Genomic DNA, 25272 nt, shown 5'->3' on the forward strand with positions numbered 1-25272 from the left:
CCTCCTTAATTCATTGCAACTGGAAGAACTGTGAGGTTTTAAAATCGTCTATTTACACTTTTAAGTTTTGTTTTTTTCTTCTTAAAATGTTGTGTGCTTCCACATCATACCATGCGATGTTACAGTGTTCTTCTTTGTAATGTTTACACATGGTGGACCATTGCTGCTCAATAAGGAGAATATAGGTGGGGGGGAGATTGATGTTTGTCTCTCAGAGTTAGAAGGGGTCGACTGTGGTGGTAGCCCACTATATCAGAATGAATATAGATGAAACTCCGGCCTGCACAGTTGTCAACTAGTACCTACTGTTGCTTCATTACCACTGGGGGAGTATCGGGGCTGAGGAGGGGTGTGTGTGACAGGAGTAGAGAGAGGGGGTGAGGGGAGGAGAAAGGAGGTTGACTTATTTATCATTATTGAGCTGTGAGAGAGGAGGCTGACGGGAAAAAACGCGCGCACACACACACACACACACAAACACAGCCTTAGGGACCAGACACTCATCCCCAGACCCAACCTGCCTCTCTCTCTCTCTCTCTCTCTCTCTCTCTCTCTCTCCCCCCCTGACTGGCTGTTTTTCCCCGTGGCTGCACAAGTGTATTTGCTGTTATATTACAGAGCATTCTAAATAGTCTAACTTTGTCTCGTGGGCATTACATTTCCTGGCGTTAACAAGGTGATCGCATTCCACTATATAGTCTACTATACTTCCACATACCTTTTTTATTTGCACTGTTGAGATAGGACCGTCATTCCTAATGCTGAAACCATCAGTCTTGGGGCTCAGCCACACCAGCATTCATCAATTAAATTAATTATTGTGACATGTTCCCTGCTAGCTAGCATGTTAGTAATTAGCTTGCCAACTTCCAGCACCACCCATTCCACAAGGATGCCAAAGGCCAACTAAAGCATTCGGCACTCGGTGGTATTCCAGCATACTGTTGTTTGAGTTGTTGTTGTTTGTTTTGCTGCTGATCAACATGAATTTGATCCATCAAGTTGCTGGGCTGAGGGAAACTACAGGCAACATCCACCCCGATACGTTTTCCGTACACACGAGCGTTTGGTAATTAATCTCTGTGCATACTAACGCGCCTGAAGATGTAAATCACGTACTGGGCATGTGCGTGCCGTTGTAAACAGGAAGCAGATTCTCTACTCTGTGGGTTTGTTGCTTAGTTACATAAAATACAAGAATTGATTAGTATTGATTAGTACCAATGGTAAAAGGCCTTGTTCCTCGGTATTTTCCCACACACTTACTCAACTGGAGAGCCACATGTATGCTTTTGTTTGTTGACAGTTTCTTTGTGAACTTTTCGATAATCTCACAATTATTTTTAAGCATAGATAAGAAAAAGAGAAGTCCTTCGTTGCCCTCCTTAAAGCCAGAAACTATGCCTTCACTCGCATCGCTTCTCAGGGCTGATGATGCTGGACAATCCGCTCGCAAATTGTTCTATTAATAGCTTGCCTCCTAGTTGTAATTTATTGAAATGCAGATTTGAACTGCACAACAGCTGCTGTCAGCAACGCCTGTAATTTGTTGTCCGTGTAGAATTAGCCTCTGGTAGTCGCTTGGGAATTAAGGCCGATGTCGTTTGTTGTCTTCTGGCGGCGTGACGACTCAGGGAAGAACACGAGGGACACGACCACGTAGCGAACGTGGGCGTCCAGCCCGATGTTTTTCAAACTAAAACGACGTTAGCAGCGTTTTCAAGCGCTTTGCGGGTTCCCAAAATGCAGAAGTAGGGTGGAATCTGCAGGTAAACGTAGCAAAAGTTATGTTTTTTTTAAAAGAAACATTATAAAGTGTGATGATTGTCTTGAGAGTCCATCACAACATGCAACACATTATGTTTTAATGAAAAAAATATTGATTTGTGCAGCTTTTAAAAAATATATATATATATATTTGTGCTAACTAATCCCCCCTTCGCAGATAAGTAAAATATTGGATGGGGCCATTTAAGATTCAGAAACATTGATTTTATGTACTAGTTTTACTTGACCTTGGGTCAGTGTTGGGTTACACTGTGTAAGGGATGTAAAGTTAGTAGCAGTTTGCCGTGGACTTAATGTATTACAATGCAGTTCTGAAGAGTAAAAATGTATGTTTTAACTACTCTTGCCGGATCACTGAAGACCTTTTTTTTAGGATGCATGTTGTCTGATTTGATATGTGACCAACTGTGTACTTGTTGTTGTTTTGCTCTTATTACTTAAGTGGTGTTTCCAATGTTTTCGTGATGCATTCCCCCATGCGGTGTCTGTCTGGAGGAGGAGATTGTTTGTTTACCAAATGTGCTAAATGTAAATCCGGTGCCACGCACTGTTTTTATTGCATGACAGCTTTTGAGAAGCGGCGCCGATGCCCTGTCTCATGCGCTCCAGGCGGTGTACGTTTCTGACCCCCTGGATCACCCCCCTACAACAAACCCCCCCCCCCCCCTCTGCTGCTGTGGAGGGTTTTCATGATTTACAAGTAAAGCACTGGAAAGAGGGATAGAGATCGTTGTAGTAGAAGAAAGGGTTGACTCGTGTGGGGGTGGGGGTGGGGGTGGGAGGGGAGGGGGCACAGAGCCAAAGTGAGCATGGTGGTTTTACCAGTGGACAGCGGGGTAGTGGAGGATGGCAGGGAATGACAGAGAGGAAGAGAGAGAGAGAGAGAAGCATCAGTGCACTGGGAGTAGGAGAGGAGATGGCAGAGAGTCAGAGAGAGAGAGAGTTGTACTTGGAGAGGGGGAGTGAATGGCATGGAGTGAAAGGCAGGTTTCCAGGCCAGACTTGAGCTGCAGGAAATTATTTATGAGTCTGAACAAGATGATGCTTCGGCTGCCTATGATGGAAACTGTGTGTGTGTGTGTGTGTGTGCGCCTGTGTGCGCCTGGTGTGCAGCAGAAATAATGTGTGAACAGTATTACAGTGATAGAAGCCAGAGGGTAGAAATCCCCCCCCCCCCACACACACACACACACGCACACGCACGCACAGACGGCCTATCAATGATTTATCTCTACCTTCCACAAAGGAGAAGAGAACAGAGGAGGTCTCGCTAAGTCAGTCATGGGTCCTACCCTCGTGTCACCAACATAAGATGACCACTCCATGCACACACACACACACACACACACACACAGACGCACACACACACGCACACACACACACACACACACACACACGTGGTTACTGTGTTGTATTGATTTGCACATTTTTAGAAAGGAAATTGTTGCATCGGCCATTACGCACAGAAAAAAAAGGGACAGCTGATGACTCATAACATGTTGGTGAACCTGTCTGTCAACTTGCCTGTTTCTCCTTTTTATTTCCTTTTATTCCCATACTTGCCTTTTGCCTCTATTCACCTACCTGCATTTCAGTTCTTTTACATGTGATTGTCTATTTGCACTTGTTGCTCTTTTCAGCCGTTTTGTCCACATCCTCGTTCTGACGCCTGTCTGTCTGTTAGCCCGTTAATCAGACAGTCTGTCTCTCTCTCTTTGAGTGTGCCTATTAGGGGTGTTAGATGTTCTGTGTGAGGCTGATAGATGGTGTCTGTGTCTTTGCCATAGGGGCTCATTCAAAACCAGGTGCACTGGCTTCTGAAGGACTTTAATTACAGAGGAAACCACATCAGACATGTGAACACGCACACACGAATCCTGCGTCAAGTCATGTGATGTAGTTTTTTTTGTGTGTGTGATGTGTTTCTCTTTCTACTTGAGACCCAGAGGCCAGGTGCAAACACGCGTGGATATAAAAACTAATCTACCGATCGACACGTGAAGACAGGATTTTATTGTTCCGTATCTGCCTAGCCCTTTTAACTCTTTTCATCTGGAACATAGGTTTTTCTAACTTTTTTTTTTTTAAAGCAAAAGGATCAAAGAGCGTAAATTGTATCCGTCAAGCCCTGAGCCACAAAAAAAAAGGGAGATTTTTTTTTTTTTTTTTTTAATTCCATCCAGTTGCCAGGAACTTATTTAGTCCTGTTGAAACTTGACAAATAGATGGAAATGCTGTTTTTAAAACTGCATACACCAGTAAGCTAAAAATAAATGTTTTTCAGCAATTGCCAAATTCAAATCCATGGAAACCAGAAATTGAAGCGTGCTATATCCATCTCTACTCGTCTTAAACTAGGATACAAAGTGCATACTCAAACATCAGGGCTGGAGGTTTGAAGTTGGCACGTACAAGAGTGTGTATGCCATTTAATTACACACGTTTTAGGAGGCTGAATATGCTTTAAATCTACCAAATGTTACTTTTATTTTACGGATCTCTCACTATTTACGTTCAAGCTTGTGTGTGAGGAAAAGGAAATCTTTAGATGACCTTGTGGCCAAGTTATTAGGGAAGCCGTTGCAACATTTCTTTTAACATTTAAGTAGGACACTGAGTATAATATAATGAGTGTGTTTCTCCCGATGAACTTGTTCCTCATACCGGGAGAAATTATAATGAGAATAACTTGCTCCTTCCTCTGTCTCCTCTGCATTTTCGTCCTCTGCCTCATAACGATGGAGCTTCTTGCGCGAGCTACTTGTTTCTCACCACATGTGAGGATATCTCTCTCACTAGCATCGCTCTCTCCCTCTTTAAGTCTTCCCCTCTTCCTCTTTCTGTGTAGTCCCTGGCAGGGCTACAGTCTATTAAACCCACAGACAGCGGGCGCTCCCCCGTGGGCTCATTAGTGAGCTGGCCCGAGCGGCCTGGGGAATGCTGGGACGGACCATTCCGCTGGTTCCCCAGGGGTGCCAGAGGTTTCATTATGTTGTCATGCTACGTCGTCCCTTGATGTCGAATGCACATCTTGATGTCCTATATTGGATTAATAGGTCCTAGAATATTTCAGCTCTCAGTTATGATTAGAGTCTCCATTGCTGTTTTTTTAATTAATTTTAAATGGTTATATTTGTTTCTGCAGGTGCAGGTGGGCCACTAATCTGCTGTTATTGTATAGTGCATATGTTAAGGCAGACGGGGTCGAGGTAAAGGTGATAAATACACAGGGCTTACCTGCATTGGCAATCGGCTCTTTTCTGACTCGCAGCAGCTATAGATGGTTTGCATCGATGTATATTATGATGGATAAATAAGAAGAATATTTAAACTTTATACTAGCTTTGGAGAATATGAAAAAGTAGTTTATTTAACCGTTTGAAACGTACAGACGGAGACCAGAGAGAAATGGATTGTGCAAAGACGCGTCCCCATTTGAGTCCGTTGTAGACGACGTGAATTCACGCCGACGACGGCTGCACTCGTGTGATAAGAAAACGGACTGAAAAACTTTGCTCGGCGAGTTTCTTTAAGCTTAAAAATTCGATATTAAAAAAGACGAAGTATCACTGTAATTGTCACAAGTCTCTTGTTTCCTAAATGTTGCACATTGCATGCATATATATATATATATATATATATATATATATATATATATATTTAGAGTCAATGTAGTTATGTGTGGAATACAATCTCTCACCTGCACCGGTTTTCAGAATTTCCACGATTTTAAATTTCCATGATTAAATTAACGTTTCAGCTGTTCTCATGAGCCCTCGACACAAAATATAGTTAGCTGTGTTTTATGAATAGACTCTATTGTATCTCATCTCTCGGGAGCGTGGCGTCAAGTGATGTAACTCCGTGAAACACAATAATAACCTGACAGAAGCAATCGCTTCTGTTCTACTTCCTGTCTTTCTCCACAATGACTTTCCTGGAAAAAAAACTAATTTCCTCAGCCACAGAGATTTCATTAGCCCGGCCCCATTGTTGAACGCAAACAACGATTCTCTACTTTGGATAAGGTGTGTGTGTGTGGGCACATACAGTATACACACACACACGCGCACACACACACACACACACACACACAGGCAACCTCTCTCTTGTTTTTGTATTGAGGTGATGTCGAGAGCTAATCTAATTGTCAGTTTGTGATTGCGTTAGTTCTTTGTTCATTTCTTGTCGAGTTTTGAGTTTCCAACTTAACAATGAACCACAAAACGAGTTAAAAAATAATAATTGGGACACAAACCACTGGCTGCTGCGCTGCTATTACTGTAGGATGCATGTGCACATGCACACGCACAAGTATGGAAGCTAATCTTTACAAATATTAGTACAAATTAAAGACATTAACCACTTAGCTGTTCCACTGATACATATTTGTACTGGCCCTTTGGATTTTTATATTACTATAAGCTATCTGTGTTCATAAAACACTACAAACATTTAATTTAAGTCTCTATTCTCGCTATTCCAGTACAGAAATGACAAATTTCAAGATAATAATATATACTTTCTAAAATGACCTCATTGGTTATTGTTCCAAAAGTGAATTTTATATGATACAAAAGTCTTGTTGCGTCTGTCTTTCAGGATGATTCCACAGTTCATCACATGGCCGCCAAAGCCATAGAGAACATATCCACTGCCGTCTCTGGCTCCTCCCACCACCTGGTTACCACGGAGATGGGGTCCGCCCTGTGGTACCTGTTCACCCACTCCACTGTGGAGGCTGTCAGAGTCACCGCCATCTCTGTAAGTTCACATGCTTGAACACACACACACGGATAAACACTGACTATATCTATATATATATATATATATATATATATATATATATATATATATATACACATACTAAAAATATCTGATGGAGACCTGTCTTAAAACCTGCATTCTCTCTACTGACCAGCAGAGGAGGACTCTTTAAGTAGTGGAGTAATAAGTCAGATTGTATGGAAGTCTATGAGAAAATCACCCTACTTCTCACTTGATTTATTCCCTTAGTAAACATTGAGAACATGAGTGCATACGAAATGCATTTAGGTTATTTGTCACCCTAAATGTGATGTACAATTCAGAACTTGCGTCTTATTTTAAGGCACTGACAGCCTTATTAACGTTAGGGACGTCGAGTGTAACACGGCACGACAACGGAATAGGAATGCTATGTTTAACTGTCCGTCTCTATGACTCCAGGCTCTTTCGAGGCTAACCAAGGTGGTCCCGGCAGTCTTCTTGGCAGTGATTGACACCTGTGGCCCTGAGGCCATCTTGGAGGGCGCTGGCGGAGCAGGGGCCAGAGTCCAGCAGCATCTACTCACCGCCATGGCCGCCGCCCTGCTCACCTCCAGCATCCAAACGCACCGCGTCACACAGAGCAGGGTACGTGGACACTCTACAGGAAATTTAGGTGATAGCATCCCCACTCAAGAGGTTTCATTTTTAGAGATGCTGAAGAGGGAACGTCAGATTCTCTAAATATTGACTTTCTGCTTTTCTATCTCTCTCTCTCTCTCCCTTTGTCAGTCTGTCTCTCTTCTTAATAATAGTTCATGAACTAATTCTGAACTGTGAGCGAACTCATTTTGACGTATTTTCCTATTTAATTTTTCACAAGACGGCCCATCTAGTGTGTATACAAAGTGCTAATCTTGGTGAGGCAGAGGGGCTCAAATTGATTTGAAGGTTTTTAACTTGGAGTCTAGCATTTGTAATTGACTCTGAACTGAATTTATTTGCATTGAGCATCCAATTTAACACCAGCATACAAACTTAGTACTTCAACTCTTCTCTAATTATACACTGATATGCATTCACCCCCCTTTTTCTCTCCCTGGGCACAAAGACAGACAGTCCAAGAGTTTGTTTACACAGAACTCTGTCTGTGTGTGTGTGTCTGTGTCTGTGTGTGTGTGTGTGTGTGTGTGTGTGTGTGTGTGTGTGTGTGTGTGTGTGTGTGTGTGTGTGTGTGTGTGTGTGTGTGTGTGTGTGTGTGTGTGTGTGTGTGTGTGTGTGTGTGTGTGTGTGTGTGTGTGTGTGTGTGTGTGTGTGTGTGTGTGTGTGTGCACGTACGCTAATTTGTAGAGTGTGTCAGTATCTAGGCTAATTGGCTGGATGAACGCGCCGCAGCCTTCAACTGCAGCAGAGCATTGTGGGTAGTGGGGAGGGACTTATCAGCGAGACACACGCTACTGGTTTTTTGAAATTAATTAACTTGGTGTGTCGCCCCATAAACACACACACACACACACACGTGCACATTCTACGGCATTAACTCACACACAGACGCAGTCGGAAGCGTACGGTGCTGGTGATAATGATAATGGTAATGAACGTCGGGCCAGTCACAAATCTTTCCGACCAGTTACTGCCGCTGAGTGAATGGATGTCTAAACTAGCTGTTGGCATACAAGTTTGTTTTTGTGTGTGTGTGTGTGTGTGTGTGCGCGCATGTTGTGTGATAATGTAGAGTCTGAGCTGATTAACATTTTAGCCTCTTAGTCGACACATTTTCAGATTACCTTCGGGAAAAATGTTACACGGAATATTTTCGTATTTCTTTGCATACATTATTTGGATACATTGCAGGTTTATATTCTGACGAGATAAACAGAGAACAAAGCCCCGTGTACAGTGTGCAAACATCTATTCTCTTCATATTCTGAATCGACCTTTTGGATGTAACCATGTAAACAGTTAGGGGTTGCCTTGCAGTGGTTTGGATTATTAATTTGTGTGTTTTTTAAAAATATTTTAGGGTTTGGTGATGAAGGTTCTGAGCTGTCTTGAGAGTCCGTCCACAGTCACAAGAGCCAAGGCATTTCTAATGCTACTGCTGCTAATACAGGACAACACACACACACTGCTATACTGCTGTCAAAACAGGTAAACACACACTCGTGCACGCCCACCTACACTCATGACGTCTCCCCCTCTGTAATATGTCATCTTATTATCTTATTAACTGAGCAACAACTAGAAAGTAGCTCACAATGTGTCACCATGACCATGGTTGTATGAAAAAGGACCTGTCTTAGAGCTACTGTATATCAGGGGCTCATCATAAACAACTCCTTGAGTTAGATGAACTCTCTTTTTAATTTGACTGCACTGCAACACAGTTCTAACACATTATGCGCCTACGATTCTACCTGAGAGTGATGCGTCTGTTATCCTATACCTCGTAGATTTGGACCCCGTGAAACTTACTCGTAACTCTCGTCTGTCGGACCACTCGCTAATTAATTTCTCTGGAATGTCGTTGCCCATGTTCACACACAGAGAACAAACAAATACCATTTCAGGGTGGGATTCCTCTTTAATTATTTAGCGTATAGATTCCAGAGCTAAAAACCGAATTCCCTCTTCACTGTACAGTGTGGTGCCATTTGTATTAACTACCACACTAATTACTTAACATGGTGAATTTGGTACGTACTATCCAGTGGTTCGTTATAGCAAAGCAATCCACATTTTAACTAGTGTGGACATGTTACACAATACCAGTTAAAGATTTTAGCAGATTATTGAGCCAACACATTTGTCGCTGCATGTTTTTGCAGAGTGATTTATCTTGAAGCAGAGGTTTCACATCCTGATACGAGCCCCTCCGTAGATGGCTTCTTCTGGTATTTAAAGCAGGTTGCTTTTAAGAAGGGATACTTTGTTTCATAAAATCGCTGCCTGGGGCTGTTGGCAAGGCGGGTGTACTCTGGGTAACCTTTGCGCTAACTAGCACAGCAGCCGTGGGAATGATAATGTATGTATGGACATCCAGTTTGTGCTGCTGTATGTCGTAACTTTCACTGGAACTTCAAATGGTTCATTAGCGGGTCGTCCTGCGTTTCACCCCACAACAACTTGCAATGCATCTATGATCAGATGCATATGCATTATACATATATATATATATACATATACATATATATATATACATATATATATATATATATATATATATATATATATATATATATATATAAACATATACATATACATGTGTCCGTCTCTCCCACACTTAAACACACACTTTCTCGCTCTGCCTCCTTTTTACTTGCTCTTCCTCTGTTCGCTGTGTCAGAGCTGTCAGAGTTGACCTGCCCGTCTCTCTCCCACCGAGCACTCTGCATGATTCAAACACACACACACACACACACACACACACACACACACACACACACAGGCACAAGTCTCTCAGTCCTGCTCTCACCAAAGCACGTTGCGTCTAATTAGCTCCTCGGTGGGCGCGATAAAATATGTGCCTGTTGGTGTGTGTCTGTTTTTGTCTGTATCGAGATAAACTTGCTCAGGTCTCACTGAGGAGATGTCAAGATTGCAATTGGGAGTGGAGTGTGATGGCTTTTCAACAGACAAAGTCACACACACACACACACACACAGAGAGAGAGAGAGAGCAGACCCCTTGTAGGTCGGTTGTGTGTGAGTACTTTGTGAGTTTCCCACAGAGACGACAGAGAGGTGGTAAGTTTGTCTCTCTTTATTTCGCAAAATGGGGGAAAAAAAAGAGCTGCAAGACTTCCAGAGGAAGGAAGAGGTGGAAGTATTTCAGGGGGACAAATGGGCAGACAGATGGGGCGCTAACGGCAACACTAATGACATCCCATCATCCTCGGCTGCAACGGGTGTGAAGTACTAATTAGGACATTTTTAGAACGCAAGCGAGCTAAACTAAGATTGCGAACACACGTAAACATTGCACCTGCCGAACATCGGCGGGTTGGCGTCGTCATTGTGAGCACGTTGCCGCGGTGACGTTAGCGTTCGTCTTAAAGCATGACTGTGGACTTCTTAGTCTTGTTTATCATCAGGCAAACACTTAAATCTACAATAGGCAACTTCTGAAAAAATAAAGCAAAGATTAAAAAAAACATCCCCAAATCAGTCCCTCCAAACAAGGTTTATGGTATGTATGAGGCAAGCTTATACATACTGATCGCAACATGTTACATTAAACTAATTGCTTCTTGCTTACTCTACTCTTGTTAACATTCTCCGACCATTTAGTCTTGTGGAATTAATATTGTGTATTTTCATTCATCGTTTTATTGTTACGTTCAATACCTATAACATGTTAAGATTTTAATGGGAGAAATTCCTTTCATACCTGAGGGTCTAAGTCGGGTTTTGCCCATTTATAATACGGTAAAATGCAGAAATTACTATTCAATCTCCCTTGAAATGTGCTGCACGCTTAATATAGTCGACGCCGCGTTGGACATCATCTTACTGTGAATTGTGTGGCTGCTAATCTTTTATGCAACATGATGAGGAGAAACACTGAATTTGTAATCTCTCACTCGAACGCTTAGGATCAATATTTGTTAACTATTATGACCTCAATGAATCTCTCTGCATGTGTCTGCATTCATGCTTTCTGTTAGTGTGTGTGTGTGTGTGTGTGTGTGTGTTCGTAGAACAACATGTTGGCGTGTCAGTAATAAATACCAGTAAGCAGCGGTAACCTCTTGGCCCTGCTATGAATTTGTGAATAGAATATTATTGATTACTGTTAAATAGAAGCAGTCTGACGAGTATAAATTTTTTTCTGTGAGTCTCTGCCCCTTCTTTTTATGCATCCAGTCAACATTATAGCTCATTGACCAGAACACGATGAAACCCTAAAAACTAAAAAGGGTGTCTTTCTGTCTAGACTCGTGATGCACCTGGAAAGAGACCTTCGCAAAGCCACGCCCCTCAGAGAGAACCCCAGCCAATCAGGATACCTGGCCCAGTGTCTGGATTTACTGATTGTATATCTGAGTGGCACTGCACTACTAATACTGGGTACACACACATAAAAACAACATATTCAAACGCAAACTACGTTATAGTTAACTGCAAGAAATACTTTTAATTTGTGCTTCTTTTTGAGTTCTCATCTCCTCCTGTGCGTCCTTGTCTCCTCGCCGCTCTCCAGAGGATGTCCTTAGTGCATTACGAGGTGTGATCGGGAGGAAACACCCATCTACAGCTCAGACCAAACAGCTTAAACACACTCTGCCGACAATGTCTGTCGTGCTGGAACTTCTTTCATCGCAGGTAACGTGGACCACGCCGACTTTATTGTTTTTGATTATAATGTTCTCGCATTTTTTGCCTGCGATCCACACATGGTCACCTTCCGTAGCCACCACCTTCACAAATGTACCCGTGTGTTCGTCCTCTCGCAGGTCTTCAGATGCCGAATTGTATCTGAAGAGTTTCTAGCTCAAATTGGATTTCTCCTGGTAAGGTATTACAGTGTTATGTTTAGATTGTTTGACACACTGTTGAAAATGAAAACGGCATTTTGAATTTCAATTAACATACAGTTACAACCAGTTTAAGACAATTAATATATGAAGAAAAAACAGTATTGACAACCATTGTAATTTCTACCCTCTCTTTTGTCACAGAAGGATATCACCTCTATCGAGTCCAATGAAACAAATCTGACCAGTGCTTTGGGTGAGTTACTTTCTAAATATTTTATTTATTTAACCAAACATGCGTTTCAAATTGTTTTTTTTCTTTCTCCTGTACACATTTTGTATCTTTATGTTCATAATTTTACCTTTTAATACAATTAAAACTCTATTAATTAAGATGAAGCCTTCTCTAGCTGTGAAAACATATATTGATATCTGAAAAATACATCCACCCTTTGGGAGACCGATGTGGTATTATTGCATTTCAAATGCTGGGTCAGTGCCTTGCTCAAAGCCATCTTTACAGGGAGCACAGATTTATTGAGGAGGCGATTCTGCAGAGCTGAATGATATCTGATATTTTCCCCTTCAGGTGCAGAAGTATGTGAAGAGTTGATTAAGACATCTCTGTCCGTCGTGGAAGTCCTGAGTCAGCACCATGCTCTCATCGCTCCACATCACAGTGCTGTAAGTGTGCAAGCGAATATGTGCAGCTGTCTTCCTGACACGGCGCTGACTGTACGTTTTGTGTTTGTGTGTCTGTCTGATGTCATGCCTGTCTGTCTGACTGTCTGCGGAGAGTATAGTCAAGAAATATAGAAGACTTGTCATTGTCCTGGTATCCCTATGAGGGATAATGATTCAAAATGACCTCGCACATACACAAGTGAAGCTCTTGCACACACATAAAAATGCTCAGACACACAAAAACATTGTGCATATTGCGTTTATGTTCACATAATATGTATCGGCAGTAACTTAACAACGCTCGAGCCCCCGGCTTTCCTCCTCTCTTCCTTTCCCTCTCACTGAGATCCGAACTCGGTGCCGGCCACGTCGGCATGCGCTCTGAAATATCCCAAACTCGCAGGGTTTAATTGTGTCCTGGCACGATTAGATGGCATTGGAAAGACAAGCGGAACAACGGACGGTCTCGTGCCATTATTCCACTTCAAACAGGCAGCAGCATAGTGGAGTCTGGAGAGGGCCCAATCAGAGCTGGAGAAGTCAACCTTCAAGCCTTCTGTTTTGTACCCTCTCACACACACACACACACACACACTACTAAAATGCAAATGCAGCTTACGCAAACAATATTGTTAGCACTTTGTGGGTATGTGAGAGGATTCTTGTGAGCATAAACGCAGCATGTAAGAGCTTCTTGTGTGTATGCAAGAGGTTCAGTTGTGATGTGGGAGGCATTTCATAATGTATGCGCAAGGTAATTTGGGATTTCTAGCGTGCATCTTTTCTCTCAACTCATTGAGAAAGACTTGAGTAATACACAAGTCGCTTTGCTGTGATGGACAGCTCTAGCATATACGACAAGTGAGGCCGATATGAATTGTCAGGTGTGTGTTGAAGTGTCTCCGTGGAATATCTCCAGTTTCATGTATCCCCCGTGGTTTTTATCTTCAGTGTGTGTCTTCCAGGCCAGTACACCTGTGTAATGGTGGTCCGAGCTCAGGTCCGCTTGTGTTTAATGACTATTGACGTCTGGGAGTGGAGAGCAGCAGGAAGCAGACAGGATGGAGGGAGAGAAAAGAAAAGAAATGGAGGGAAAGGAGCAAAGAGGAGGTTTGCTGCTACTGAAAGTCAATAACGCAGGAAAGACACTTTAATTACCAGCAGCCAGCTCAGATTAACTTGTCCGCTGGACAAGGACACACGGTTGTGTTTGAGTTTAGTTACGTCTCTGAAACCACAAAGTAAAGTTTGAAGTAAGTTTTATCCTCCACGAGCATCGTTTCTTTCCCTCCTTAAATTGTGCTTAACATGTCAGCTTTATAAGCATTACACAGACCTTTTTAAAACCATAACCTAAACACACAAAAAAATAGACTTCAGTCACGGGGCATGATGTTATTATTATTATTGCACTAGATGTGCATTCAGTCACTGAATTTGGGTTTTATTGTGAAATTACAGTTACAGCGTCATGGAAATGTTTTCTCTATGTATTGAGCATCTTTACAGTCTGTATCCACGAGCTACATGCTAACAATAGCGTATGTATTTATTTAGTTCATGATAAACAGCATCTCCAGCAGGTATATTGGAAGAAGGTAGTTGTGTGCACCGCCTAATTAACAATGTGTACATGAGGTTTTTATCTACCCGAAGAAACGGAAAATAAAAGGTGTAGACAACATTTCATCCATTGATTTCATCCTGTGAGAATACAGATGAAATAGCATATTGATATTTGTAATAATAATAATGCTTTCTATTTGTAAGGCACTCTTCAGCTGTAATGGCCATAAAGCAGATTGAAGGAAATTCCTCTTTAGTTTAGTGATAGAGGGGTCAATGTGTTAGAGACAGGACGGCGAGGGGACATGTCCCTCTATCGTTCAGAGAAACACACACGCACGCACGCACGCACACACACACACCAACCAGTCTTTTGATGGTTGTGATATAAATACACACCATTAAGTGGTGGACAACATCCTTTGTAGTTTTCCTCGCTCTGGCTTTCAATGTAATGACCTCACACACACACACACACACACACACACACACACACACACACACACACACTCCTCTCAGCATTAGTGTTGTTTCTATGGTAATATTAGTAATCATGCAAATTCATGCAATACAGATTCATGCCTAAATAAGGACTTTGACAGTTGCGGAAGTACATTTGTGTGTGTGTGCTTGATCAAAGAGATCATTCAACAGTGCATTTCCATAGTAATTTGATCCTCTGTGACAGTGGTCCGTGTGGTCGATGCCCACTGAATTTATATAGAACAGTGTCCTCTCTTCAGTTGGATCTAAAATATATCTGTTTTCAGATTTGCTGAATATAAAGTGATTTTCAGAAGAAAGGCGGATATTGCATATATTTATATACTTGAGAGAACACAGGTTCAAATTAAACCGTATGCTGTTTATGTTAAGCAGTGAGAGTGAATATGAACTTTTACTTAAATCCACCTGGTACAATTTCTACAAGGGGATTTAAAAAAAAAAAAAAAATATGTTATTGCTGCAGAATTTCAGCCGGGTTGACCTGAGTCGTTTCATGTCCGTGGCACCGAGGCATTATCTGCAGATGGATTTATATATTTATTTAACACCAGCTTGAAATTGTGCCAGATTCTAGCTAGCGGTACTTCAATAGAGTAGGTAATCAGCGTCTCACAGAGAGAGACACGTGGAAATGTTTTCGTGTTGTCCTTAAGTCCGTCCCATTCTTGTGAACGCCACTTTAGACGAAGAATTAACTGAATATTGCTGCTCAAAAGGTAAAGGTCACTGTGACCTCACAAAACATGTGTAATGATGGCTGTAAACTGCAACTTGACTAGGTGTGTCTATTTGTGTCTCCTGAAGGTTGTGGACGCCATCTTGCCTCCTCTGACAACACTGGCGTTCAGCAGAAACGGTAAGCGAGACGGAGGGTTACTTTTTTTTTTTTTAAGGTTGGGAGAGAATTGGAGTTTTTGACCTCCAGTGAACTCACTCTCTGTGTGTGTGTGTGTGTGTGTGTGTGTGTCCAGTGGAGTGGTCTGTGTTTGTTTTGAGGGTGCTGTCCGAACTCAGCCTCGTCCTGCTGCTCCAGGAGAGCGATGGAACTGAGGATGAGCAGACGGAGGGAAAGACGGACGGAAGAGAGGAAGGAGGAAGGGCAGCGGGGAGGAGAAGAGACGACGGAAGCTCCCGTAATCAAATCGTAGCACTCGTTACTACAACTCTGCTTCCGAGGTTGGTGGGCCTCTTTCCAAATATGAGCTTGAAATACTTTTTATTAGACAATTGTCTTAAATGAGAGCGTCGTCCAAAATGGTTCCTACCCTTTGTCGTGTGTCAGTTATATTGTTATTGGTTATGCCCCTCACTATTAAAACATTTCCTTTAACCCCCCCATTGACAACACCAAGTGACAACCTTGTTATGGATACTCGCTCTTGAGGTAAATAGCTGTACACATTATTTTGTCCTGCTTCTGTGGGTTCAGTACCTGTCAGATGCAGCTAACTGACAAGCGTCCGTCTTTATGAGTGTTGACATCAAATGAGGGAGAAAGAGAGAGAGAGAAAGATTCAGTTTTCACATCATGAAAGTTACAAAAATACAACACAGACGTTGCATTCATGGGTTCTTCTCACTTTCCTTCATAGCCTCTATGTTTATATACTGTCTCCTCCTATACCATGAGTATTTCTAACTTTTTTTAAATAATGTTCTTCTCTCAGGGTTACTTCATGTATTACCCTACCTCTTGTCCACCTTTAATTTACATCCACATTGCTTCTCCCCCCCATTGCCTCTCAAATTCTCTCCTCTGCTCGTCTTCACACATTTCCTCTCCTTCTATTGGTATAACTCTAGTCCCCCCCCCCTCCACATATGTTCCAGTTTACACTCTGTTACTAATGATAAGACCAGTACATTAATTATTAACACTATGAAAGCCAAATGTTGTACATTTCTGCGTCTAGGTACGAGTCTCTTCTCCGAGCGGCAGAGCCCATCCCACTCTACGCACTCAAACTGCTGGTATCCATGACCGAACACAGCACACAGATCTGCAGGTGCTGCACACACACACACACACACACACACACACAGGCACACAACACTGTCGAGGCGTGCCGATACCAAAACTTAACTTACAGGAACATCAACAGGTGCTTTTAACATAATAAAGTACACTGTGGAGTACAGAGCTGTGCATTACACATCCATTAAAGCAGTCCCACGCACAGCAGCACAAACCTGCTCTATGGATGTTGGTCAGCCGGTTCTTCTAGACACTGATCCACCTCTTAACATACAGTATTCCTTTTTATAGCACAATGCATTTGCTTACTGAAGACTCCACTACTCTTGGTCTCTATCCAAGACCGCGTTTGTGTTTGTGTTGACGTGTTTTGCAGTCCTAGCAGGCACACAAACAAATACACACAGACACACTTTTGGCTAATCTGTGCATCATGTTTTAATGCCAAGGCCAGTCGTTCCCAGTTCGGCACTGTGAATCACTACTAACAGGTTGTTACACACACACACACACACACACACATACACGCAGTGATCTTTTACACCCCTCTAAAAGCCAATGTTTGCTCCATTAGGAATGAGGGATAAGGTGCTGTATCAGCTACGATGTGTAAAGACTTGACGCAGTGTGCCCATATATATATCTCTGAAGAGCGTTGTTAAAAGGTGTACTGCATGCACGCTCTTTAAATATATACGACACTAAGACAAAATTACTGCTGGCGTTAAGGAAAAATTCACTGCTGCAAAAATGTTGAAGTAAATCCGTATTCAGGCATTTAAAAGGAAGCACACCAAAATGAAAAGAGGTAATTATGTGTTTTCTGGTTTGGTTGCACGGAGAATCTGCTGATCCCTAGTGTAACCTTGAGATGGCGTGTGTGTGTGTGTGTGTGTGTGTGTGTGTGTGTGTGTGTGTGTGTGTGTGTGTGTGTGTGTGTGTGTGTGTGTGTGTGTGTGTGTGTGTGTGTGTGTGTGTGTGTGTGTGTGTGTGTGTGTGTGTGTGTGTGTGTGTGTGTGTGTGTGTGTGTGTGTGTGTGTGTGTGTGTGATGGATGTGTTCTGACAGCAGCTGCCAGTAAGTCTTGATTCTCTGGTCATCTGTCTTCTCTTTTCAGCTGTTGACAGAGACGGAAGGTGAGGGAGAGAGAGAGAGAGAGAGAGAGAGAGAGAGAGAGAGGGAAAGTAAATAAATGGAAGAGACTGAGGTTATGTAAGGGGGGGGGGTTACATTGGGAAGGAAAGAACATGTTGATAAAAGGTGGGAATCGAGAGGAGGGGGTCGCATGAATCCACTCCTTGAGAAAAGTAGCCGAAAAAAAAAGGGTCCCGTTTCATCCACAGTACAATATTTCTTCTTTCTTTCATCATTCAACACTAATGCTGCTTTCCAGACCAGCTCCGACCTCCGAGTGTTCACCCAATCAAGCTCTTACCAGCACGGCCTCCACAATGTTCCCTTCGCGAGGTTGGATGGAGTTCACGAGTATAGGCTCTCCGACTTCGAGTAGCGCTCCGTTGCACTTGTTTTAGTTGGGGGTTGGACATTTCTGATTTTTAGAATCCAGCATTGTAATTAATTTACTGTTACCCTCATTTCTGTCTCTGCCTCAATCCATTAATTTTATCTAACTCAACAAAAACCTCTTATCACTAATATCCAACTCTCACTCCACCCCTCCGCCTCCCGAGGAGTTCAGAGTTCACCCTCGTAGCTGAATACGCCCCTACGTCTCTTATCAGTACTATTACTCCCCTCTCGTCTCCGTCCTTCTCTCCCTCCTCATCCCCTTCTTTTCCTTGACACAAGTAGAGTGACGTGAACTTTTCAAATTGGTGTCAGCACTCTCCTCTCTACATCTCTGTTTTTCTCTCACCCTTTTTCCCTCTGACATTATTATAACAATATTTAAAAAAAAAAAAAAATTCTCTGTCTTCCTCCTCCTCTTTCTCTCGCCATCTCTAATTTATTAACATTAGTCCACATTTCTTTCTTTTCCCCGTGCCCCTCTTTCCACAACTCTCCCTCCATCACCGCGGTTACACAATCAGAAATTAAATTGCCTGGGTCTTGGTTAGATAAGTGTGGCTGTGAAGCCGGCCGAGCGGTAATTAGATGGTAAATTGGGGACATTAACGTTGGGAAGGCTGCCTGCTGTTTCTCTTTGCATTATCACAGCCCAGACACACCTTCAAACAACTACATTTACTGTGACCTTTAGCCAAAGGACCTTGTGTGCGTGTGCGTGTGTGTGTGTGTGTCCTCCCAAGTATATTTTCCACTGTTTTCCACAGGAGCAGGTCATATTTGATCTTAGATTTACTGGCTATTGTACTGTGGTTGTAGAAGTATCTTTATCTTAAACAACTCATCATTCTTGGGGTTGTGTTGTTGCTTTTTTCCGTTACTTAATAGATTTTTATAGCCTCAACCTTGCAAAACCATTCCATCATGAATTTTCTCTAGTCATTTGGACACCTTAGTCTCCCTAAGCCGGATAAAAGTGGATTCATTAGGCGTCAACAACACCAAGGTGGTTGTTGTCACACACTAACAGCCCTGTTTTCACTGGGCTTGTTCTCTGTGAATGAATGCATGGCACAACCTTTTAAAAAACAGACAGAACCCCCATTCAGGTGTCATTTGTGAATTATCGGCCCATCCTACAGGGCCAGAGCTTTCCAGTGACTAAAACGTTCAAATGCCAAGATGCAATCTAGTGTTTATTATCTTTTTTTTTTTCATTTGACACGACGAAGCCCAGTTACGCTCGTGCAAAATGATCCAAGACGGATGATTTTAGAGCTAAAAGTGTATCTGACAGCAGAATGATGTCATTAGAGCGGAGGTTAATACATCTTAGTGGTTGTCCATGATGTTTTTTTATATATGTTGTGTTATTAAGCTACCAATGACGTATGACTAATGGCATAAGGGGTTATCTCATCCGTGTCTGTTGTGTCTATTGATGTGCGGCTGGTCGTTTAAAGGTGGTTCAGTTCATCACGTCACACTGGCCCGTCCTCTCATCTCTGTGCCTGTCACCTACCTAATGGGAGGACATCCATCTCTCTCACACACACACACACACAGTTCATCATCACTCTACAAGCTCCCACAGACAGGGAGTGTTGTCAGTGTGCATGATGAACATCTTTTTTTTAATGCATTTGAATTGAATGCTGTTAGTTCTGTAGATCAGTGGTTTTCTGATGCGGAGGGTTTTGCTCAGAAGAAACAAACACATAGAACATAAAGTAGACCGCTGAGCAGGTAATGAAAAACATTAAAAAGAAAATGCATTTCTACCCGAATATCTAAACTTTTTTTAATCAAATGAAGAAAAATGTGTGTGTGTGTGTGTGTTGACTCTCTTTCCACACAGTAACTGGTAGCCTTAATCAGAATGTCATTACACATCCATCTCTCCCTCCCTCTCACAGCTTCTCCTTCTAGTTTTTTCTCTTTTCATCACTTCTTGTTGTTTTCACTCCTCTCCATTTGTTCCACTCCTCCGTCCTCTCCCTCTGTTCTCCGCCCCAAATCGTCCTCCCTCCTCTCTCTAATCTTCTCCTTCTTTTCTCCTCTCGGAATGTAATCTTCTCTTCCCCTTAACTCTCAACTCCTCTTTCCATGTCTCCTCCCTCTCCTCTCTCACATCACAGTCTCCACTGGTACCAGACTGCAGCCGTTGTAGCGGAACTCCAACCTTAATGAAGATGAAACAGCCCTGTGTGTGTGTGTGTGTGTGTGTGTGTGTGTGTGTGTGTGTGTGTGTGTGTGTGTGTGTGTGTGTGTGTGTGTGTGTGTGTGTGTGTGTGTGTGTGTGTGTGCGTGTGTGTGTGCATTAAATACACTTGTGACCCTCGACTTTCTACTTCTGCTCCAATATGTATTTTCCCCCCATTTTGCTTTCCAGGTGGATCAAACGCAGTAGGATCCTACCAACCGTCTTTCAACTCATTAGGGTAAGAAACCAATCTCACTTAATCAATTAAATCAATTTCAGGCAGTCAATGAATCAATCGGTCATCCTGTTAAATAGTCTTACAATCAGCTCATCAATCTTAGTTATCCCAATCTGTATTTATTTTACGGCATTTCTGCATTTTATTACAGCTCCGTAGTGTTCCGTCTCCTTTTTCTTTTGGTCTCTCACTGCGCCGTCTCACATTTTATAGACGCACTTATGCAAATACGTCTGAGTTGGCGTTGACCTATTAGAGGGCCGGCGTAATTGACTGGCAGGTCAGCCAAAAGAGAGGAGGAGCGGCTAATAGAGTGAGAATATAGACCCTCACCCCCCACCCCCAACACTATTAAGCGCACACACAAACACACACCGCACGTGTCTTGTTATCGGAGAAGCACGACAACGTTTTCCAGTAAACAATTTATTTCACATGATCCTTTTTTTTTTTTTTGCACACGCACAATCTAATGAACCCACAAACGGTACAATCTGTTTTCAGCAAACCAAAAAAAACAAAAAACACTTGTGCTCCAGCAAACAATTTACAGTTCACACACACACACACACACACACACACACACACACACACACACACACTAAATTACCAGTGTTCTGCACGGCTGCCCGTCCAGCCCAGAGTAGCCGATGCAGAATGTTAAACACTCCCGTCCAACAGCCTGATTAACTCCTCTCCTGATTGTTTACCCCTGTCTAAACCGGTCATGTCTGGATTTATTAGCGGCGTCTGGATTTGCTATAAAGTTTGCATTGATTTATTTTTTTTTCCCCCGCCCGAAACACTCGTGTGATCTGGATTGATTGCACCTGCCACCGGCGATCACACCCGTCGTGGAGAAACTCGCCTAATCGTATTTGTCTGGATGATGAAGTAGTTCTGCTTCAGACATGAAAGGACGTCAGGAAGCGGACCGGACTTCTTTTAGACGGACGTTGTGCCTGAGGAGGCAGAAGACTGAAGAACCTCACTTGTACTGTTCACTCTGTAGATACACACCACAACAATGTAGAATGCTCTACGAGTGACGTTGCCGGCAGGTGTCAGGTGTTCCATTCACGGCTCATCAGTTCAAAAAGATCAGACTAAATTAGCGTTATCGTTTGCTCTTACTGACGGGCAGGTTGTCCTGCAGTAGGTGTGACTCGATATCGTCGTCCCTCCAGCCTCGGGCTAACTGCACTCGAGTGTGAGCGTACGCAGATCACACCGATGGGAAAGGCAGCAGCTCTCTAATATTCAGTTGTGACAAAAAGAGACTGAACTGATCGTCATTTAAAAAAAAAAAAATGAAAAGGTTTCAAGGTGACTGGGGAGATTAATATGTCTCCCCCTGGTGTTTATTGTTGTGATGAGGTCTACGACAAATGTTTCTTTTAACGATAAAAGCGACGTTTACTGACGTACTTCTCGCTACATTATCTATCTAAAGAAGGACATTTTGACTGTGAATTGATTATGAAATACAAGATGTCGTTGGGCTGAACTGTGACCTAGTTATCTCCTATGTTGTCTTCTTACCTTCTGTAGGCCAACAGCAGCTACGTTGCCAGTGGGACGCTCCAGAACGCAGTCTCCTTGTTGTGTAATCTATATGGGGGTGCAGTCTCGGACCTGGAGCCACAATACCAACAAGGTGCGGTATGTTGAAAGAGGACGATGCCGCTACTTTGAAAACTGACTTCTCTAGTACTATTATTAGTGAGGTGAGTGAGTCCTATAGAGGCCCGTCTGTCATTGACGGCACAGTGTGGATGTTGGGTATCTACTCTGTTGGCATTAGTTCTTGTCATGTTACTTGTTGACGTCTGGTTTCCCCCCCCCCCCCTGGCCTGCATAAAGCTTATTATGGTCAACAACCTTGGCTGTTTGTTATGTTGTTGTTTTTTGTCCTTCAGCTGTGGTGAAAACTCGATAATATTAGGATTTCTTGTCTATTTTAAGTCGCATAAAGGGCACAAAAGCTCGGCCGTGTATACGGTCGCAGCCCAAATCTTATCAATAGAGAAGGAATGCAGTAAATTACAGACGCTCGCAAGAAAACATTTACAAACACGGCCGCCTCTCTGTGTGCGCGCGTGCATATGCAAATGTTTCAGGACGCTGTAATTGCAACTCTCAAATTTCTATTTAGGATAGTTTTTTTCTCTCTCCCTCTTTCACTCATTATTCTGTGTCTCATTCTGTCCATCCATCTTCTCCTCTGCACACCCTGCCTCCCCAAAAACTACCGCCACTGTCAACCCCTCCTCTCCTTCTACTTCCATTGGGTCAGCAGTGCGGAGGTTCAGTAGTCGGCTTCATTATCGTCCAATCAGCTTCCCTCTCAACAAGAAACTGTCAACCCAGCATTAATACTGTCCGGGCAATTAACGCTATCTCTCCCTCTCCTTTCCTCTCCTCTATTCATTTGTTCACCTCTTCTTATCCCTCCTTCTCTTCTTCTCCCTCTAATTTTCTAATTATCACATCTTGCCACATCATCTCCTCTCCTTCCATTGCTCTATTCCCCCTTTTCCCCTTCTCACCTATTCTCTATTTTGAGCTCCTCTGCTAGCTTCTACTCTCCTCTTTTTAGTTGTTGTTCACTCCAGATCAGGGTGGTGATGGCAAGAAAGAAGGGAGAGGGTGAGGAGGAGAAGAGGAGAAGGGAGGAAGCGTGTATAATTGGCTTTTTAAGGTGTGACAGAAACAGGAGGGTAAGGGAGGTGTGTGTGCGTGTGTGTGTGTGTGTGTGTGTGTGTGTGTGTGTTGGGAGGAAAATTAAATAGACAGTGGCAGAAGAGCAAAATAGTGAGATGGTTTTGGTGCTTGTGTGAATTTATTTGCGCTTATGCTTCTGTGCATGTGTGAAACAGAGAGAAGATGTGCTTGTGGATGCAGGAGCGCCCAATGTGTATATGTGTGTATGAGAGAGAGAGAGAGAGAGAGAGAGAGTGTGTGAGAGTGTGAGAGAGAGAGAGAGAGAGAGGGGAGATGAGGTTTATAATTGGACAGATTTGCCTCCGACTGAGATAATACCCCCCGGGGAATGAAGACAGAGGGACCAAAGAGAGAGAGAGAGAGAGAGAGAGAGAGAAAGGCAGAGATGGGGAGGAAGAACAGAACAACTGAAAGAAAAAAGATGGTAAAAAAAAGCATATGAGAGAAGAGAGAGAGAGGGAAAAGATGACAGAGCCAGGAAAGCAAAACGGGAGGTAAAGAGGTGACGGAGAGGGAATGTAGTGCATTTGGGTGAGAAGACGTGGAGGGAGGGATGAGCTAATAGAGGAGAGATGTTGAAGTGAGTGTCAAGTTGATGTAACAGACTCTTCCTAAACAAAGTTATTTATTATTTCTTTTGATTTTTTTTTTTGGAAGTTTTATTTGTGAACATGACGCCGACTAATGCAGAAAGTCTATTGTAATCTGATTATTTAAGAATATGAAAGCCTAAAGCTGCTCTGCTTGACACATCTAGAGTATGTAAAGTAAAATCAAGCCAGCAGTGCAGGAGTGTTCCCGTACACCCCTGAGTTTGGTCTTATAGGCTGTCGACGAGGTGTCAGTTAATTAAAGCATTGCGTGTCCTTTTAATTAATTAAAGAAGTCTTTCGGGGGCTCCGTGATTCTCCTGAATCTTTGAGGGTCCTCTCTGGGTTTTGGTTCCGCCACCTAATTTTTTTTGTTGTGGTTATTTCTCTTGACCTTCTGTGGGGAGCTCAGAGGAATGTTTCAGGTAATTGCCTTTGTGCCGGTGTTATCTGGTGTCTGTGGAACCTGCGTCTATAAATTGCCGTTTGAAATTGGGTTCAGGTTATTTCCCTAAACGGCGTATAAGAAATTCTATAACGGTTCCTCCACCTTGAGCGCGTGACGGTCCGTACGAGTCGAATCAATCATCAACGATTATACCCACATCCATATTGATGTTTTCATATCAGCACACAAGAGATTTAACATCAATAAGACACTTTTAACAGTACATTTAAGATGTGTTGCTGTTTACAGAGATTGCATTGACACCCGTGCATCTCTGCATACTAGTAAATAGCTATTGACGTATTTGTTTTTTTTTAATACTAAAAACAACTTCCAAGTGTGAAGAAACTGTGTCATTGATTATATTATTATTATTATTATTATTATTATATTTAAATATATGGCAATGTGGTGATATTTCCCTAAACCTGAGCACAGTCTGAACTTTAATTAATTAGTATAGTTGCCTGAACTTAATTATCTTTGGAACAGTCATATGGGACATTTTGGACTTACTTAATATTTGTTTACTCTGTAACTTTGTTTGCTGTTGCTACAAACAAATTCCCCCCTGGGGATAAATAAAGTATCTATACATCCATACATACATTCATTCATTCATCCATCCACCCATACATATATACATACATACATTCATCCATCCATACATACATATATACATGCATACATACATCCATCCATACATCCATTCATTCATACATGCATCCATCCATTCATTCATACATGCATGCATCCATACATCCATCCATTCATACATCCATCCATCCATTCATATACACA

At 42.6% G+C, this 25272-nt stretch overlaps 1 protein-coding gene across 2 annotated transcripts in view; it reads left to right on the top strand.

The window, feature by feature from the left end:
- ulk4 (unc-51 like kinase 4) overlaps window positions 1-25272 on the top strand; it is a 52888-nt gene that overhangs the window by 16463 nt on the left and 11153 nt on the right. For both annotated transcript variants that reach the window (XM_034553135.1, XM_034553136.1), the window contains 13 exons: window positions 6391-6552; window positions 6997-7182; window positions 8558-8685; window positions 11470-11603; window positions 11737-11858; window positions 11990-12046; window positions 12215-12266; window positions 12600-12694; window positions 15572-15623; window positions 15739-15943; window positions 16681-16773; window positions 20661-20709; window positions 22261-22366. In XM_034553135.1, coding sequence (XP_034409026.1) covers window positions 6391-6552; window positions 6997-7182; window positions 8558-8685; window positions 11470-11603; window positions 11737-11858; window positions 11990-12046; window positions 12215-12266; window positions 12600-12694; window positions 15572-15623; window positions 15739-15943; window positions 16681-16773; window positions 20661-20709; window positions 22261-22366 — 1441 coding nt within the window. The remainder of the gene's footprint in view (window positions 1-6390; window positions 6553-6996; window positions 7183-8557; window positions 8686-11469; window positions 11604-11736; window positions 11859-11989; window positions 12047-12214; window positions 12267-12599; window positions 12695-15571; window positions 15624-15738; window positions 15944-16680; window positions 16774-20660; window positions 20710-22260; window positions 22367-25272) is intronic.

This window comes from Cyclopterus lumpus, chromosome 16 (genome assembly GCF_009769545.1).
Source record: "Cyclopterus lumpus isolate fCycLum1 chromosome 16, fCycLum1.pri, whole genome shotgun sequence".
Lineage (NCBI taxonomy): Eukaryota > Metazoa > Chordata > Actinopteri > Perciformes > Cyclopteridae > Cyclopterus > Cyclopterus lumpus.